Source organism: Betta splendens, chromosome 7 (genome assembly GCF_900634795.4).
Source record: "Betta splendens chromosome 7, fBetSpl5.4, whole genome shotgun sequence".
In the NCBI taxonomy this organism is placed as follows: domain Eukaryota; kingdom Metazoa; phylum Chordata; class Actinopteri; order Anabantiformes; family Osphronemidae; genus Betta; species Betta splendens.
Genome location: NC_040887.2, coordinates 1,221,990 through 1,241,424, shown reverse-complemented (window position 1 = coordinate 1,241,424; position 19,435 = coordinate 1,221,990). Strand labels below are relative to the sequence as shown.

The 19,435-nt window shown below is 48.0% G+C and overlaps 3 protein-coding genes across 6 annotated transcripts; 1 reads left to right on the top strand and 2 right to left on the bottom strand.

The window, feature by feature from the left end:
* Positions 1 to 558: 558 nt before the first annotated feature.
* Positions 559 to 7,060, bottom strand: tbc1d25 (TBC1 domain family, member 25). The gene is made up of 7 exons (XM_029155298.3): positions 6,837 to 7,060; positions 6,038 to 6,147; positions 5,779 to 5,933; positions 5,529 to 5,656; positions 5,257 to 5,445; positions 4,874 to 5,149; positions 559 to 4,599 (listed from the first exon to the last, which is right to left on the bottom strand). The coding sequence occupies exons 1-7, from the start codon at positions 6,879 to 6,881 to the stop codon at positions 3,004 to 3,006; spliced, it is 2,499 nt and encodes an 832-aa protein (XP_029011131.1). The 5' UTR covers positions 6,882 to 7,060; the 3' UTR covers positions 559 to 3,003.
* A 268-nt stretch (positions 7,061 to 7,328) lies between these two features.
* On the top strand, positions 7,329 to 12,924 carry ccdc22 (coiled-coil domain containing 22). The gene is made up of 16 exons (XM_029155365.3): positions 7,329 to 7,791; positions 8,151 to 8,328; positions 8,396 to 8,528; positions 8,645 to 8,751; positions 8,885 to 8,969; positions 9,147 to 9,316; positions 9,506 to 9,721; positions 9,806 to 9,976; positions 10,429 to 10,548; positions 10,632 to 10,748; positions 10,878 to 10,979; positions 11,121 to 11,228; positions 11,480 to 11,575; positions 11,721 to 11,780; positions 11,869 to 11,943; positions 12,288 to 12,924. Exons 1-16 carry the CDS (start codon positions 7,742 to 7,744, stop codon positions 12,399 to 12,401), a joined length of 1,902 nt encoding a protein of 633 aa, XP_029011198.1. The 5' UTR covers positions 7,329 to 7,741; the 3' UTR covers positions 12,402 to 12,924.
* An 80-nt stretch (positions 12,925 to 13,004) lies between these two features.
* Positions 13,005 to 17,481, bottom strand: LOC114858296 (sodium-coupled neutral amino acid transporter 3-like). 4 transcript variants are annotated; one of them, XM_029155408.3, is made up of 16 exons: positions 16,603 to 17,481; positions 16,285 to 16,398; positions 16,131 to 16,206; positions 15,899 to 16,014; positions 15,742 to 15,815; positions 15,541 to 15,633; positions 15,352 to 15,433; positions 14,995 to 15,077; positions 14,864 to 14,922; positions 14,662 to 14,778; positions 14,477 to 14,556; positions 14,296 to 14,396; positions 14,092 to 14,216; positions 13,875 to 14,019; positions 13,690 to 13,793; positions 13,005 to 13,609 (listed from the first exon to the last, which is right to left on the bottom strand). In XM_029155408.3, exons 2-16 carry the CDS (start codon positions 16,344 to 16,346, stop codon positions 13,505 to 13,507), a joined length of 1,422 nt encoding a protein of 473 aa, XP_029011241.1. In that variant the 5' UTR covers positions 16,347 to 16,398; positions 16,603 to 17,481; the 3' UTR covers positions 13,005 to 13,504. The 4 variants fall into 4 exon arrangements, with proteins under 4 accessions (XP_029011241.1, XP_029011242.1, XP_029011239.1 ...); XM_029155409.3 differs by having other exon boundaries at positions 16,131 to 16,200; XM_029155406.3 differs by having other exon boundaries at positions 16,285 to 17,481.
* Between the last annotated feature and the right edge of the window lie 1,954 nt (positions 17,482 to 19,435).

Genomic DNA, 19,435 nt, shown 5'->3' with positions numbered 1-19,435 from the left:
GCTCTCTTACGTTTTTTACATTAACAGCGTGTATAAAAATCCAATATTTACAATAATAAAACTGTTCATTTCAAGCTTAAATAAATTACTATTCACACAGTTTAAATACTCAACCTCTGTACGGAGCATAAGTTACAGAAGGTCAAAAAGTCTGTTTGCTGAGTTGAGCAGACCGGACACGTGTGAAAGGCAGAGGTGCTGGAGCTAAAGGCTATCACAGCAAACTGGACTTAGAAAAGAACAACTCCACTATAATGATCTAATCATCTAATCTGCTGAGATGCACCCGTACCTCTGTAGGATCACATCACAGTTCACACCGATTCAGTCACAAAACCGAAAAAATTAGTTTCTGTGTTGACAAGAAGCGCTGTCCTCAGTTTCTCACAAATTCTAGTCTAGATGACACATTCTATTATAAGTTCATTATAAGTTCTGGTGATGCTTCACATACAAATAAACTCTGTGATGCATCATTTCATGTTAAGGAAAATTATTTTCAGATGCTTAGCTTCACCAACAAACAACAAATACAATTAACTTAAAATAAAGCCTTCATGGTTTTGTAGCATTTTTAATTAAATGAATTAAAATAAAGAATCCTTCAACCAGACCCTTGCATTGATTATTTATTTGTGTCCAATATACAATCAATAACACTGTTGTGTGTTGTAGGATTAAAAAGTTTAACTTTGTGCACATACTGTATATCATTTGAGAAGAAACCTTTTCTTGCTGAGAGCCCAGCTGCTTCACCTTGAATACAATTCAAATACAGATTTACAAAAGGAGGTAAAACCGAGCATAAGAGTCGTAACCACAATAGCCACATGGGCCTTTTTAAAACATGACAAATGTTCAGTCTCTGTTTAATCATGAGCTCTTGTCAGAGAGGAACTTCCCCTGTGGAAGTGGAGCCATCACAGACATCTGAGAAAACACTAAAACAATGTTGAAACGGAAAAGAAATGAAGGTTTTAAGAGACTCTGTCTCATGTTGTGGCGTCTAAAAGCGTGAATTCCTTCCACCTGCTTAACCTTCATTGTGACTGTGAAGCTACAACCTTTCATCAAATCATTTTAACGAGACCAACAGTTTCAGCCTCTTACATTAAAACTACAGCGTCTTCAAATCAATTTCCACAAATTCCCCATTTGGGGGAAATTTGGATTCAAAACTGAAAATCTGTGTATATGTCTAATATGTCTGAAAATTCTGTCAATGTTTTTGACAACAGAGCATGAGATATTAGGACTCATGCAGAAACACACAGACTCATGGAGATTTACTTACTCCTTCCAAGAATAACTTTGCTGTTTGTGCCCAATAGTTAATGGTGACAGTCACTGATCCTATGAACATCTTAGTTTGGTCAGTCCAACACTTGTGCTTGTATTAATCAAGTGGCTTTTACATCAGACTGTATAATGACACAATGTGAGCGACATTAATAAAACCAAACAGAAATGAAGGCTGCTCATTACAAGCATCGAGGCACTTCTCTGCCACAAGGCTGGACAAAGGCTTGTTTCTACCACCGGTCGGATAAAGTGGCATCGCGACATATTCATTCTTTCCCTTTGCCTACAGCAAGCAGACAAGTAAAAATGCAGCCAGCCACATGACACGTAAACGAGCAGAACTCAAATATCACAACGGTAAATATATAGATTCTTTGAAATCATAACAAACAAAACAGACGCAGAAGCAAAGTTCTTTCTTTGGAAAACAGCAAAACCAAAGTGCTAAGTGATGCGATAAAAAGCCAGCGAAGCAGTAAATAATGCACATTTGCTCCTGTGGTAGTTTGGATGCAGAAACTTGAAGTGTTTGAACAAAACCTCAGCCATAATGACGCTCCACGGGTTGAATTTAGGACCAGAAGATCCGCTGAGTCACAGTTAAAGAAGTAATAAAGGAAAAACACACAGACGTAGATGAATGTTCTGTAACATAAGTATTGCATTGAGCCCAAACCCTGAATATAAAGCAGTGTAACCACGTCACACACATGAAGGAGCCGTTTAACCTTCCATTTGATCAGCTTCATGGCAACAAGACAAAAAAGACAGACACGAACAACCAGGCGGCATGAAAAGGAGCCGGTCATGGTTTGGGCCCAGTTTACGATCTGGACTCTTCCCTTATTAGTCAGTGCCCATGTTGTTCCAACGCTTTAATGAAGGCTTTGCACTGTAAACAAGCCCAGAGCCGTCACTCAGTCATCACTTCTCATCTCATGTCTTCAAAGTCGTTTCAATGGGACTGATTGAGGATATTTGTACTTTAATTGCTGCGCTGTTTATTCAAGTAGCAACAGTGCAAACATTAGCTGTGGGAACCAGAGCCTCTGCCGTTTTCATTCCACTAATCTCTACATAGTTTAAATGAGTGGATACAGAAAACTAAGAGGAACTTGTTAGATCCTCGCCCACTTCTCCATGTAAATGAATGACTATTCTTTAAGGTAAACGGTGACAAGTGAGTCCAGCAGGTTTGGAGGTTCATACATGAACCTGAATGTGTGTATTTACTAGAGAAGACTATAGTAGATACAACCACCACAGCGTTAAATTGACTGAATGATGAGTTAAACCTTGGTTCAGTTACAGCCTAAAGTACAGTCTCAGGGGTTTTCCTTTAACTTTAATGCCTTTAAACCTCAGTAGAACATGTTTGGACATAAGAACAGCTTGTAAATGAACAGGGCAACTCAGGCTAAATGCAAAGTGGCTCTACTTGTGTTGGTTCCAGCAGAACTCAGACAAGCCAAGTGTCTGACTGTCAAACCCTGGGATTTAGGATCAGCACCTTCCAAGTGATTAAGGGAGTTCATTCCCAACTGAAGAACAGACATGAAAAGTGAAATTTTACAGTGACTTCTAACAGAGAAGTTCTAAATTCAAGCTTAAACAGAGTAAAATGAAGCATAACAGCCCAGATCCATGTGGGAGGCTCCAAGGGGCCACAGAAGCTCACTGAGACGGTGGTCTAGGACAGAATCAAGTGGGCAGGAGGGACCCTTGGACTGTTGGCGAGGGAATGGTGGTGGCGAGGTTGTAGGTTGAGTTCGGAGGTGACGCTAACGGGCTGTAAATAGGCCTGACTGAGGCGGGTGGAGACGGGGAGTGTTGAGCAGCGCTCGCTGTCGTTGGGGAGTCTGAGCTGACTTCGTCCCCCTCCTCCGAGTCCCACACTTCACTCTGTAAGTAGTCTGCAAATAAGGCCTTGGCTCGCTGCAGCACCCTGCTGAGGTTGTGGCGCCGGACGAGGCGATCAAAGTGCATGGCCATCTCATTGTAGTCCAGGCCGTTCTTGATGATGTGCTCCCGGTGCTCCAGCAGGATGGACAGGCACAGGAACAGCATGAAGGGGTTGCCTTTTCCAAACTCCTGGGGCGGTGGCAGGGAGCACTGCTTGATGCCGGTGGTCTCGGCTTTCGTGGAACTGGGCGTGTTGGCTGTGGTGCTGGGGGATTTGTTGCCAGGTGAAGGGAGATTGTTGGAGGACGACCTGCTGCCGGACAGCGAGGAGCCTCTTCCAAAGGACAGAATAGGTGAGGAGAGCAGGGATCGCGTGTGGGAAGGAGAAGCCACAGCTGCTCTCACAGCGGTTGTAGGCGAGTTAACGCCGGCACAGCCCACCTGGACTGAGGAGGTGGAGGCTCCGGGGACGGGTAAGGCTGGTGGGCTGCCTCCTCCACTGGCTGGGGCCGAGTCTGAGGAATCGCTGGGCCAGATGGAGGGTGTAGCTGTAGATGTGGGAGTGAGCGTCTTGCACGTGGGCGGGGCATCGGGGCAGGGCGGAGGCAACGATGCCACAGAGGCTTTTATTAGAGGCGTTCTCTCTCCTGGGTCGTCCTCACTGTCCAAGGTGGACTGGCGCCTTGCGATGCTAGCTACCGAGCCTTGTGGCTGCTCAGCATCCTCCATATCAAAGCTATTGTCATTGCGTGCAGTATAGTACTTAAACTCCCCAAAGCTGCTTTGCCTTTCATACAGAGGAGCCTGGAAGTGAGTTTTTTCTGTGCTCAGGTGATAAATATCACCACCACTTCCCTTTCGCGAGTCTTTGTCCTCCGCTCCTGCGCTCATGCGCTCGTCTGGTTCTTCTCTTGAAGGCCTCAGCATGTGTCGCCGCCGCTGCTTCTCCTTTTGTTCTTTTTCATCTTGGAGGCAGTTCTCAACAGCCTTGTCCTTGTCCTGGCAGCCCACGTTGTCGTCCGCCTCCAGGGGTGGCCCCAAAAGCTCCACCTCCGTTTCAGGAGGATCTGGAGGCAGAGAGCTCCATGTTACCTCCAGCATCCTCAAAGCATCGTCAAACGCAAACTCTCTCTTAAGCTCCAGAAGCAGCCAGCGGTAACAGAAGAAGAGGTCGTCCGCGCCTCTGGACACCAGGTACGAGTAGAACTCAGGATCGGAGTATTGGAGAAGCAGCTTTAGATGCTGGAACTTAACAGACATGAGCTGCCCGTCCGGCCTGAAGTTTCCCTCCAAGCGCTTCATGATGCCACAAAAGCAGATGAAGGCATGCGCCTCATTGTCCATCACTGCAAGTATAGGAGAGGCGATATCGCTCATGCCTTGACAGTACGAAATCTGAAAAACACCACATAAACACAAAGTTACAGACGCCCACATATCACACAGGAGACAGGTCCTAGAACCCCACAAATGTAATAAATAAGTACATGAATATATTTACCAGGTTTTAGCCACAGTCAGCATCAACGAGGTGAATACAGATTGTGTTGTTTACAGTATTTGACTTTATCTTCTTGCAAAAACAAATGTAAATGTAACCAAAGCAGTGTCTGGGCCTTAAAGCAAAAGTGGAAAGAAAACATTAGAAATACAAAAAATAGTGACAAACCTGTGGATGTGTGATGGCAAATGTAGTGAGCAGATCAGTCAGGGCGGTTAAATGTGGGCTGTCCTCTGAGCCTGCATAGTACGGATGCGCCCGGTCTGTCCTCAGGACGTCTTTTAGAACATTTCCACGGATAAACTCAAGCTCCTCGTGAGTGACGCGGCCTGTCCACTCCCTCTTCAGCTGGTCATACTCCCTTGTCTTCCTCTTCATGTAGTCCATGCGTTCCTGTCCACTCAGTCCATCCGGGTAGACGTTCAGGAGGTACCGCCACACAACCTTTCAGCACACAGGGGAAAGGTTCATGGTTCATAATTTCTCAGATATATGTCGTGGTTCCTGCACAGTTTGGGACTAGAATTCTGATTTAAACTTTCAGGACGTACCTTGCGCAGTGACGGCTCCACACCCCCGTGATAAATTCGTAGCCTCAGATCCTCAGGTCGTGTCAACTGGCCTTGTCCGTTGAGGTAACTGTGAAACTCGGCATCGCTCAGAGGAGGCTTAAAGGGCTTGATCTCCTCGCCATAAGACCAGCTGAAGGCCTGCTGGACTCTGGACAAGGTCCGGCCCACCTGAACACAATTCAACACCTGAGCAAACCTGTAAAGGCTGAAGTGTAATCAAACCCTGTGAGCTGAAGTACTGGGTAATAAACCTGGGACAGCAGAGACTGGGTGAAAGGAAGTGCTGCAGATGCCAGGGATCTAGTTCTCTCTGCGAAAAGCTGCTCAGAGCCAATCACGTCTTTGGGGCTTATGATGTCCCAGTCCTCCATAACAGGACCTGCAGGTGAACATGCTTTATTTCAGGTTTACTGTGTATAACACCTTGTTGAAGGTTATTCTATGTAAATGTTTTTATTTTCTGGTGTGATAATGTGGTTAATGGAGGAGTGCAGGTCTTACTGTCTTCTGAAGGTTTTATGTCCATCTTAAGCTGCAAAAATGGTTTGGCTGCACTGACAAATGCAACATCCAGGTCCCAGTCAGACAGCAGGGACAGATACATTTCGGCACCACTCCGGTCTCGAGACAAGTAACTGATCCCAAAATTACGCTTCCTAGTTCAACAAGCAGAACAAGCAAATGCTGACACATGTGCTGAGTGAAGGAAAAGCTCTCATACTGTAGCACATCATCACACAACATTATGCAGCAATCTTACCCGTTCAAGTCAAAGGCTCGGATGAGAATGTGCTGAAGGACCTCCAGTGACGTTATCTGAGGATCAACAGCAAAGGAGCGAAACTCCACAGGGAGCACCCCATCACATTTCTGAAAAGCATTACATCACAGTCTGAAAGTTCCTTTGCCTCTCAGTAAATAGACTCAGCTATAAGGCAGTGAATGCAGCACCATAAAAGACAGGCAGCAAAGCAAACGATAGATCAAAACAAAGTACTTCCAAACTGTACTGCGTGCTCATTCTAAATACACTGGCTTGTAAATTATCGTTATATAGTTACGTGTTTTGTCCTTTTGTATATACGCGTCTGAAGCATCGTACGTCACAAGCGCCGTCTCCCGCACCGACCAACGCGTTGGGAGCGCGGGGGGATGTGATGCGTTTGCGTGCAAACAGGGTGACGTCAGTGTGTGTGCTCGACGCATCTATGCTGGTGTTATTATCGATAAGAACGCGATACGCGGGGGTTATCGCCGTGTCAGTCATATCCAGGTGCTGAGAGGCCTTTAATACCACATCAGCCGTTAGCTCATCCAGCTGTTGGATCAGCAAAACAAACAATGTGTCCATAAAAAGAGAGGACGTCAGCGCAGGAACAGAACTCACGCTCCTCTTTCTGTTCTAGACAGAATGTCACAAAAGCTTCAGCACTGAAACGCGTTAAGCAGCTCCGAGCTGTGCGCAGACAGATCAATCCCGGGACAACGCTGCTAGCTAGCAGCAGACGATCTGCCTGACGTCGGCGGACTATTTGTTGCTCGGACCTCCGTCATCCTACCTTGACTTTGACTCGGACCACCCCCCTCTCCTCCTCGCCTGCCATCTTAAGGACTCCGTCACGGCTCGGAACCCGGTGCTAATTCGTTCTGGGTTCCGTTTCCCTTCTACGCCGACATGATGATCAATAACATGATGATGAGGGACACTGGTCGAGTTCCTCCAGTTCGTGATCTTCTTCGGCTTTGATTTCACACAGGGTTCGCAGCGGTGGAGTCGCCACCTGGCGGATATAACAGGTACAACAGGAGGCGAAGCAGTGGGATGTCAAAAGTAAAACTCGCATAACAGATTTTACACGAAGAAGATGTCATTTCAAACCAATATAAGCAAAGAGTTTCACTTTAACTTAAAAAATAATATTATAAATATTCTTCGTACATCTATCAGCATGATAGCCCTCGTGATCCTTACAGCTCCCATCCGGTCATGAGACGGTCGCTGGTGGTGCATGCTGGGAAATGATGTCCCAGAGTAGTCTCTTCCCGTTTGTTCTCGCCGAGAAGAAACTCCGTGTTCCAGCAACACCGCTGCCGCGTTCGCCTATTACTGAATTTCCACACTGGACAAGTCATAAATGTCAGATTCGTTGCGTGTCTAGACCTGATAAGCTCCACTCCAGAACACAGTCGTGCCTCTAGTTTGCTGGTTCGTAACGCGGCGTTTCAAATGCAACGGAGACTTACGGTTGATTTTGTCAGGGAAGCTCGGGGAGCAGCTTTGCTTAGCAGTTAGCTCCTAGCTAGCTAACAGGATGGAAGCTAGGTGTGTAGCCTGCTTTTCATGGGAAAGCCATATTAACATCAGCTAATCGGGTGTTATTTCATAACACCGCCAGTACCAGATGTGCTGCTTCCACCCTGTCTGTTAGTTTTTACATTTTAACAATCCTCAGAAACTTCAGCGATGGAGGAAGTTGACAAAATCCTGATTCACGCCCTCAAACAAGTCGGGACGTAAGTTCTGCGAGGATTTCATTAACTGATGTACATGTGTGTATGTGCATGTGTGTATGACAGTGACTTCACCCTGTTCGCTCGCTGACGGGAGACACGTTGTGAACATCAGCTGATAACGTGACACGTAACGTGACAGTAGTTTCACAAAGTGTCAGTCAGACAAACGGGCCCGTTGAGTGACAGCTGCAAATTTAATCATACAGACCAAACAGATATAAGTTTATCCCTGTAGCTGCTGCTGTTTGTGCGGCTTCTGTGAGCTTGCATCTAATGCAGTGTCAGTGCTTAAGATAAGATAAACCTGTGTTTGTCCCACAGTGGGAAAATTTCACTTGCAACTGATTTGTGACCCACAGGGAGGTGAGCGAGGACACTGACAGCATCAAAGAGTTCAGCAGCGAGCTGATAGTGGAGGCGGTGGTGAGATGTGTCCGAGTGATCGATCCAGGTCTGGGCAGCGCTCTGCCCACCTCCCTGCCTCCAGGCATGTCTGCCCGCTTCAGAGTGGGCATGAGCCTCGCACAGGCCTGTCAGGTACAACACCTCTGCTCAGTTAAGACCTGGCTTTTTTGCCTTGTCTAATGTGTCATTGGTTTTACAGGACATTGGCTATAAAGGGGAGATAGGCTACCAGACGTTTCTGTACAGCAACGAGCCAGAGATCCGCTCCCTGCTCATGTTCCTGGTGGAGAAGCTGCCTAGAGAGAGCGCAGAGGCCTCAGATCAGCCAACAGGTGCAAAGCACACCTTTCTGTCTGTTGGCCACACAGGCATCTCACTGCCCAGAGTTCAACAGGGAGAGAAACCCAGACAGCAATAGATTTCAGAAATGCTCCTTCTCCTCCTGAAGGTAAATCTGTGGTCCTCCAACGAGCCGTCGCTGCCGCAGTCAAAGCCCAGCTGGCTGTTCCCTGGCTGCCGACAAACTGCAGACTGCCACTGCAGAGTGAAACACAAGTAGGTGCTTTAAAATTACATTTTCACGAACAGCATCAACACGTGTCCACACAGCTTATCGTCATGTTTGTAATCAAATGCAGGTTGCCTAAGGAAAAATGAATAGTTTCTCACACATTGATTTCCTGTTCAGGGTTTAGGATCATTACACAGCTTCCAGGTTCAGCCCCTCAGTTTACCGTACTGCACTAAAGGTCCAGACAAGAAGCACCTGAAAGGTAACACGAATATCAGTCGATGTGGGGGGATCCCAGTTTCATCTGTTTTTGTGAGCTTGCGTTTGTCTGTGCAGAGAACAGCTGATTAACGGTTCTACAGGCAGCAAATTTCTGCACTTGCGCTTTACTGAAGAAAGAGCAGAAGTAATAGGAATAACATGTTTGGTGTGACTTCAGAGCTGAAAGACTACCAGCGGGACATCCTTCCTCCTGTGACAGCCCAGCCTTCCCATCATGCCTCTGTGGTGGCGTCCATAATGGAGCAGCACACGGCTGAGCTGACTGCTGCTCAGGAGTGGGACAATGAGTGGAAGAGTCAGGGACTCCTGTCTCGCCTCACCCCACAGGCAAGTCATCGCCGCCGCCCACTGCAGCTGCAGTGATGTCCTGTTTCCACAGTGACTTTATCAGTGTGATGACGTTGCACCCAGCTCTGCTGCTCTGTTAGTAACGTGTGTGTGCGTGCATAGAAATGCTGATCAGCATATCTGGTATAAACTATTTGACATTCAGCGTACTTGTCTGCCTCTGATCAGGAGTACCGGTCCAGGAAGATGAGTCGGCTGCATAAACGCATCCAGGAGCAGCTGCGTTCTGCTGTACTGCCACCCCCAGACAGTTCATTCTCTGGAGCTCGCTCCAGCTCTGACCTGAGCGAGCTACTGCAGGCCTTCCGAGGCTCAGCCCCCTCAGACGACATTCTGACCAAGGGGACACACTTCACCCACACACAGAAATTCACCTTCACACAGGTAAGAATCACTCCAACGGGCAAATGCTCAACTACAGCCGGGTTAAAAACAAACTCTCGAAACATGTGTGCATGTGTCCTCTAGGAGGTGTCAGCAGTAACCGCCTCTGTCCCCACTGGGCGTCAGTCAGAGGGCGATATCCAGCTCCGTCAACAGGAGGAGCTGGCGTCGCTACAGAAGCAGTTCGAGCAGCTTTGCAGCAATGTTGAACAGCTAACAGCAGACATGAAGCACATGACTGTGACTAATACACAGGTAAAACAACACACACACACACACACACACACACACACACAAGCTAAATCTAAGGACTTTGACACCACGTGGAGCTAGGACATGCATCACTATGCAGCTATACAGCATGTGTTCACATTTCTTTACCCGTTGGCCTTTTTTACTCACTGCTGATGATTTATACCTACTTCCAATCCAAAACATGTCTTTTAAGAAGAGACAGACTCTTTTATCTTCAGAGTCAGAGTCAGTGTGAAGAACTGGCAGGCGGCCAGCGAGTGCTAACAAACCAGGGCGCTTGTCGTCTTAGTGGCTTATTAGCTTAACGTAATTAAATATACTATCAGCTACTGATATAACTGGTCACTTACTCATTACTTGCTTAAACTAGAGCGTAGAAAAGTAGAATAAGCTGCATAAAGGGAGATAAAGTTTGAGACTCTCACTCTTCATGTGGACGGTGTTTGGTGCAGATGTTGGACGAGTTGAAGCAGACAGAGCTGGGAAACTCTGACAAAGAGGAGAAAATTCTTGTGAAGAAGAAAACCATCGACCTGCTGCCTGATGCCGAGAACAACCTGCTCAAACTCCAGGTGGGAACCTCCCGGCCCAGCTGTGACGACCGCAGACATCTTGTCCTATCCAGATTGGGTGAATCCTGTGTTTGTTGCTCCAGGCTCAGGTGGAGGCCAGTGCCAAGCGGGTGGTGAACCTGGCTTCCCAGTGGGAGAAACACCGCGCTCCACTCATTGAGGAGCATCGCAGGCTCAAGGAAATCTGTAGCAACCAGGAAGTGAGTGAGACGTGGAATTCTGTATGAAGCTTTAATAAGCTACATTAATAACTGCACTGTGTCTGAGGTTAGAACAAGGGCTGGAAACTGTTTGAAATGATTTGATTTTTTTCATCTCATTGTCTTCAGGTGGAGTCTTCCAGAAAGTTGTCAGAAATCAAGTCTCTGCATGATAAAATCCGCGTGTCAACGGAGGAAGCCAAGAAGAAGGAAGACGTGTACAAGCAACTGGTAACGAACGGACTCTAACCACATGTGGAAGCGTCTGTATTAGCTCAGCGAGTTTTGGAATCCAGTCTCTGATTGTTTCTGACTTGGTGCTGAATGAAACTTGTGTGTTTGACAGTTTGTGTTCTGCTTTTTTTTTGGTAGGTCACAGAGTTGGAAAATCTGCCTCAGGACGCGTCTCGCTCAGCGTACACACAAAGGATTCTGGAGATCGTCAGCAACATCAAGAAACAGAAGGAGGAAATTACAAAAGTAAACAAAGATGTCACTTACTCAACAGCTGTTGCAGCCAATGAAACACGATTGTGATATTCAGCCATAGAAAGAAAATTTCATTTTATTTACCTTAACAACTCAAATTTTCTGAAGTGTGTTTACAAGCAGAGCTTAAGAGCACACGGTTTAGTTATGTTACATGCATGTGTAAATATCCAGCAGTCGAGTGTTGTGACATACGCTGTTTACCAGCAGCAACAATTCTCAACAGTGTGTTGACTTTGCAGATTCTGTCCGACACTAAAGAGCTTCAGAAGGACATCAACAACCTGACCGGGAAACTGGACCGGACCTTTGCTGTGACTGATGAGCTGGTCTTTAAGGTAGCAGAGGTTTACAACTGGTCTAGTTGTGTTCTGGTCCCAGTTGTACTAATAAGAACATTTAATCAAATTCACTTACAGTCTCTTGCAGTGAATTAGCTCCACATTTTATATTGTAATCATTTCTATGTCTTTCCACTCATAGGATGCTAAAAAAGACGAATCTGTCCGTAAATCCTACAAGTACCTGGCTGCTCTCCACGAAGTACGTCACTGTCTCCTTTTCTCACCTTATATTGTCGCTGTCGTGACACAGTGATTATACGTCACGTTTGTCCTGGATGTTGTTTTAGAACTGCAACCAACTAATCCAAACCATTGAAGACACAGGAACGATTCTGAGGGAGATTCGTGACCTAGAGGAGCAGGTAGGACTTGTTCACTCCCCGTCTGATATGATGAGATCAGTTTGTCTGTCAGCAGCTACAGCTTTAACAAATATGCTGCAGGCATAAAACACTGCATCTTTAGGAAGATGTTACCTTTCAAATCCAGAAGGTGTCAGTGATGAGGAGTTAAGTGCTAGTATGAGCCTTTCTACCACTTAGATCATCAGCTGTAAATATGTACATATGTTGTTTATTATTGTTTAATAAAATGGCGGCAGGCGAGTCAGTCTGTCTAACAACTAGACTAGCTGCAGCTTCACCACAGATGAGTGGACACACACAAATCAAAGTGACGGTACTTTTTTTGCTTTTTACTCCTACAGATCGAGACTGAAAACGGGAATAAGACTGTGGCCAACCTGGAGAGGATCCTGGACGACTACAGGGCCATTCGGCAGGAGAACACTGCGCTGGCCGCCAAAGTGCGGGAGGGCTGAAGGAGCAGTGCCTCCACCTGCATCGGACTTGAACAGCAGGTCGGGCTCCACCACCAGAGAAACTGCTGTTCATTACCGTCGCCATGTTGCTGCTTGGTTTCAGAGGATTCATTGAATGATTTGTTTCATATGGAAACTAATGTGGCAGTTTAATGCACAAGCTTATGGATGGTATCGATGGAGAAAACCATCTCCTGTGGACAGTCACTGGTTCCACTGGTCTGTTCCCACACTGGACAGCAGAGAGCGCTGCCAGGCCTTGTCTGTTCTAATGTATAGAAATCCAATCCTATTTCTGTATGAAATGTTTTCATAAAATATTGTAAAATCAAATCCCACACTTTTAATACAATAATCAATCCACTGTTTTTCAGACGAGTTAATTCATTGACATGATTAATATTTCAACTGAACGAGCTGCATAAATGGACTTTGAATGTAGTTCATTGACGTTGTCCAGCCTCATACGCAAAGCATTGTTGTATGTGTGGCACCAGCTTAAATAAAGATGCCTTACAAACTGCTTCAGCTACTCAGGCAGAGCCTTCAGCCTCCTCCCTCGTGTTTTTGAGTCATATCAAAGAAAATACAGATTTTGCCTTTTGTAAATATTTATTAAACAAAATTCACAAATGAATGACTTGGTCCAAAGTTATATGAACTTGGCGTCAGACTTTGGCTAATTACTGATCTGCAGAATTACAGTACACAGTCCATCACGTGAGGTGAATCATTTGCGTGTGTTTAAGAACTTGCACTGTGGCTGTCTAAGCAGGAACAAATCAGTGTTAAACACCATGATGAGATCTATTTGAAATAGATATTCAAGCAGCACCAAACTGTGCAGAATTACATTTGCACAGTTCACTCTTCATATTGCATTAATAAGAACCACACTTAGCTTATGTCAGGGCAGAGGCCTCGTCACCAGCTGTGATAGATTCTGATGGTGTGTGTCCACCTGACGGCTCAAAGCTCCTCTCAGCGTCTGGAGGATCGGATTGTCCATGTGGGATAAGAACAGTCTCTCTGAAGCCCAGAACCATCCAGCGGGAGGTGGAGTCTTGGCTTTCCACCCATAGGAGCTGGAGGAAGGATCTGCTTCAGTGGCCGCCCAGATTTCGCTTTTCTCCGCTCATCCAGTCGATTCCAATGAACGTCAGGCTCATGGTCATGAATATAAAACCCAGAGCTGTGAAACACGCAGCCTGAAAACACAAAGCACATGTCAGTGTAGCGGAGGGCCACAGTGTGGGAGCCTGGGTCGGCCCGTATGAACCTGCTCTACCTGTATCTTTGGTCTGGACTTCATGGGCTCCTGGTCGGTGGGGATGATGCGAATGTAGAAGAGTCCAGGAAGGATGAAGATCAAACTGGGAGCCGTGGTGGCACCTGGAGGAAGCACAGCCACTTCAACATGTGACATGACTCAACATGTTTTAGCAGAAGGTTGTCATGAGTCCGACATCCCACCAATAATGCCAAAGATGTCCCGGATGTTGGGCACGAAGATGACGAGCAGGTTGACGGCAAACAGCAAAGACGCAGCGATGATGACGTGACGGAGCCAGTGGAAGGGTTTCCCCGGGAACAGCAGCTGCGTCAGGGCTCGACGGATCTGGAGTCAGCACCAGGCTTTCAAATTGACCCTCCATGAAAACACTTGTTGACAGACGTGATTCACACTCACGGGAAACAGAACCACGGGAACGGTGAGAGTCACGGCCACCAGCACGGCCAGACGCACACACAGGATCAGGACGTCCAGGGGGTTGACTCTGCTGTAGGTGTGGAGCAGCTCTGCCTCCGTGTTGTCTGCTCACACACAATTAGCAGCTGTCACTTCCCACTTCCTGTCACACTGAGATACGCTGTGGAGCAGATGCGTTCTCACCGTAGAAGGTCAGGTAGCCGAACACGGCCGTTAGGAAGTACATGATGAACATCCCCAGGATGGAAACGTTGCCAATGTTCTGCATTCGCCTCTTGGTCGGACTTCAGGGAAACAGGAGGCAACGTAATGAGTGGATCTGGCTCCAGCTTCAGCAGCAGAGTGGTGTGTGCGTGCGTCTTACTCTCTGAGCTCAGTGTAGATGGGGAGCACCTCGGGGTGACAAACGAAGGCGAAGGCCAGGATGGGGATGGTGTACGCCGTCTGCAAATCACAGCACACGCTCAGATCCTCCAGGAGCAACGTGAAGGGGCTCGGCCCCGTGCGCCTCCTGTGTGGCTTCCTGTCAGATCAGAGTTGGTCTCTGACCTCTTGGTTGATGGTGAAGAACTTGACTGTGCACGTGTCTCCTGGGACGTCTGTGCTCGCGGTGATGTTGCCAAAGGCTTCCAGGGGGCAGTTGATGTTGAACCTCTTGTAAATGACCTGATGACCAGGAAAATGATTTATGATGTTGACAACCTGCTTTTCTTCATGATGTCACTGATCTTTCTGAAACAGTCAGACTCACCGCCGTGAGGAAGAAGACCATGCAGGTCAGAGAGAAGCCGCTGGTGTAACCGAGGTAACCTGAAAAAAAGACCCCACGTGAACCCGAGGTGGCGTTGATCCGGGGGCCTCGCTGAGCGCCGCGTGACTCACCCAGGTGCTTCATCAGGGCCAGCGGGAGGATGACGCACACGGTGACCAGGAGGATGAGGTAGTTTCCGTTCATGAACCACTCACTGGGTGCAGAATGCAGCATGAGCGTTAACATGAGGCCCAGGAGAACATCACTACAGCTTTTGCTACAGTGGACTGTGTCAAAAGGCAGATTCACACAAATCAAGTGGTGCAAAGTATGTGAAGTCAAACTGCCTGGTGAGAAAGGACCTCTGTGGTCCCGTTTAACAGAACCCTGTGACATCCTCCACAGAATGAGATAAAGAGGACGACGGGTCCGTGCCCCCAGGGGGCCAGCAGGCGGCCTAAGAGCTAAGACGGTGGAGCAGCACTCACTCTGAGCCGGTGGTCCGACCGAGGAAGGCTTGGATCACCAGCGGCAACTCGTACTTCACTATGAACAGGTAACTGGACATGGCTGCAGAGAACACGCTTGGCGTTAGCACACGTGCAGCGACTCGTGATGCTGGGACCATGGCCTCACGCTAGCATCACACATACATGTCAAATTCCACATGTCTTTACCTCCAATGTTATGTAACGTTATGACGACGGCTGCCAGAATCTTCCCCGCGTGACCGAACGCCGTCAGGCCGAGCTGCTCGTAGGCCCGAATGCCTGAAACGGTCCAGAGCAGAACACAGGAAGGCTTCAGGTCCCTGAGCCACAAACACAGAGCAGCACTAACGCCTGAGGAAGGTAGCACGAGGCCCAGCGAGGCCTTACCCACGACTCCAGCGCTGCGCAGGAGCAGGTGGATGGAATAACAGGACAGGCAGGCGATGCAGGTCAACAGGAGGCTGCACAACACAGCAGAGCACATGTCACAGGGCTCACAGCAGCAGCAGCAGCAGCAGCAGCAGCTGGAGCGGCGGCGACTCACAGGAAGAGCACCACGCCGGTGTTGGACATGGCGTACGACAGGCCCAGGATGCCGCTTCCCATGATGGCGTTACTCAGGTTGAACACCGACATCCCGAAGGAGGTTTTACCTTCAAACTGGACAACACACAGCAGCTCCTCAGTCTGTGCAAAGCGCCTGCAGCAACAAATGACGTGACGCCGGTTGGGCCTCAGTAACTGGACTCAGCATCAACCAGCAGCCGCACACTCACGTCGGTGAACTGAGGCCTCTTCTTCCCGTCGCTCTTGTGCTGAATGAACTTCTCCTCCTCTGGTCGAACGCTGCAGCTTCCACAGCAAAGTAAATGAGGCCCAGCACATTTTATCACATGTACAACATGAAGAGCAGCTGACTGGGACACATACCTGTCCCCCAGCACGCCCACAGCAGGCTGCTGGTGACCATTGGAAAGCTTCGGCAGCTCCATGACTGGGACCAGTTGTGTCCTCAGAAGAAAATGAATAAATAGGTGTTGGAGTCTGGAAGGAAGAACAAACACACAGTGACTCAGAGCGGGAGGTGGTGGAGCCCAAACCAGAGCTAAAGCCCTGATGCCCGTAAAGACTCGTGCTGGACCCGTTACTGTGTGTGTTCTCACAGGGTTCAGTGACATCAAACATGTGAACAGAAACAGTGAATTACACAACCCAGCGTGCATCTGAGGCGCTGGGTCACCAACACACCCTCCACGTGACTGTGGGGACGCAGTGTTCCAGCGTCACGGTGTAGAAGGCTGCAGAGGAAGCGTGAAGCTGTGGAGACGGTCATGGTTGATTGAGGAGGTCGTCCAGGTGACGCAGCACCCGCTGAGGGCAGATGAGCCGTCAGCAGGACTCTCCCCTAGAGCTGCCCTGCATCAGTCGGTCGCTCTGTTCCGAGCAGCACTATCAGTGTCTGCAGCGGCACCGGGCGCTCAGTCCTGAGCCTGGACCGGATCCAGGGCGCCTGCGGAGATAACGCCTGAGAACGACCTCCCTGCTCAAACACAGCCGCCCTCAGACTGACACTTACAGTACGGCTCACGTGGACTCTATTTGTAAATACTAGCATGTTTCATTAGCATTACTAAATATGTCGGCATTTCCTGGAATGAAAGTGTAGACGTCTTAAATATAGACTTTTATTCGGGAGGGGTCTCCAGCTCAGGGTGCCTGTATTTATAGCTCCTGAAGTGAAAGTCAAGCTCTTCGCGGTGGCTCCGCTCACCTGGTGCTTTCTGATGCGGTGCCGCCCGCTAACGCTCCAATCAGGCCGCGAGGCCAGCGCCGCTGCAGCATGTGATGGGAGGCCAGTGTTTAGCTTGGATGGAGCACATGTCCATGTGTGGGTGGGTGATCGTCAACAGAACCCGGCGGTGGGAAGGACTAAAGCAGGGAGAGAGCAGGCGCTGGAGCGCTTTGTGTCTGGGCTCATGTTGGCTGGAAGGAGGGTTAAAGCAGCGCTGCCTCGGTTTCTCTGCTTCCAGTCTCTGTGGAGGCGGACGGAGCGGAGTCGACCACATCCTAACTCCAACTCCATATTCAACCCATGAGCTTCAAACCCATTTAAAGCTCTGACCCCGAGCTGTGACGGAGAGGTGACGCAGCCAAGAGGGTGACACAGTTACCTGATTTGCTTCAATTAGCACCGAGGCCTTTAGTGATCTGGAAAATGAGCTTCGGAAAAAAGACGAAGCCTGACTCAGGTCACGATGCTGCTTCACATACTGGACAAACACTGACTCAAAGCTTCATGTCAATATCACATTCTGTGCTATTTTATATTTTTACTGCTCATTAAGAAGCAGTCACTGCTAATATACAGTAACACACTTTTTCCTGAAAGCTTGTAATGCTGCCAGTTACTGATAACGATAATAATTCACCCCTCGGCTGCTCTGAGGGTTAAGACCTGGTTTCAGGCTTCAGGTCTGATTTAGATTAAGTGGGGCTGAGGCGGCCATGCTTCCTGCACAGGATCCTTCACACGCATCCTTCTGGACCAAGACGCATTTACAGCTCAGCTTTTAGCGGAGCAGCTTCCGTTTTTTTATTTAACATCTACAAAACATTAAAATATAAGCAAGACAAAATGTAAGAATATATGAAATATTTTTAACATATATGTTAAATCTACCACGATCAGTACAGTAATTAGCTCTGCCTTTAACACCCTGCGTAACAATGAATGAATGCAGAAATTCCTGTCAATCCCCTGAAATTCTCTGACGTGCATTTGATTCTGATTCATTTATAAACTGAACCTTTACAGTTTAAGTGTGGAAACGCAGCAGGTACCTTGCCGATGCACTCCATGCCGTCTGCTTGGATCCCTCAAACTCCAGGCTTCACGTCACACTAGTAAGAACAACCAAGTAGCGTTGAGTCAATAGAATCTACTTTCTAACACAAACATGTCGTTGTGACGTCGTCTGCAGTACCATTAGTCCCACATGGATGTAAACAAATCTTTCCCAGTTTCTCCCTCCATTCACCTGCGGCTGTAAGCGGCTTAGTGACGTGGACACTAAGTGGATCTTGGTGGGCTGCCTCCACAGGAGTCACACAGTCACTGATTGGCTGAGAGCAGAAACTGTGTGCATGCGATACGGAGCCTAATCATAGTCGTGGACATGTTATTGATTCAGAAGAAAATATTAGAATAATCAGCTAAATGATACATTGGATGTTGCTGTTACATGTTTTTTTGGATTAATATCAATGTGTGTTGACTGGAGATGCTGAACACACTGCTCCAGGTGATCGGCAGAGAGGGCGCTGAGCGTCCACACCTCTAGCAACTGACCGTGTCATAGTTTGTCAAGTTCCGGTTTTACTTTGAAGGACTTCCTGCTCCGCTCGCACCACAGCTGTCACGTCATCACCAGGTCTCATCATGCACACCTGTCTGTATCAGTAATCACTCTCCAGCATATAAGCTCCAGGTCTCACTAACCCGTTGCCACATTGTCGCGTGTACTCGCCACCGTCCAGTGTTGCTGTGTTTGCTGATATCGATCCTGTTCCTGATGCTCGTTGTTCCTGATCCTCGTTGTTCCTGGTCCTCGTTGTTCCTGGTCCTCGTTGTTCCTGGTCCTCGTTGTTCCTGATCCTCGTTGTTCCTGGTCCTCGTTGTTCCTGGTCCTCGTTGTTCCTGATCCTCGTTGTTCCTGATCCTCGTTGTTCCTGGTCCTCGTTGTTCCTGGTCCTCGTTGTTCCTGATCCTCGTTGTTCCTGATCCTCGTTGTTCCTGATTCCTGCCTGCTCCTTGTCTGTACCTCTTACCTGGTGACAATCTTGCCTGTTTTGGACCTGAGCCGGCCTGCACCTTATTTGTGCTGTCGCTGAGTGTTTGACCCTGCCTGACTGGACCGTGATGGTATCCAATAAAGCCTGCTACCTTTCAACCTTTAACCTTGTCTGAAGCTGTGCATGTGGTTCCGATGTCTGTGGTGCTGACAGACAGTTAGTTCTGTAACACATGTGAGAGAGAGAGAATAATGTGGCGGCCAGTTGGCTGTAATGGTCTGATACAACG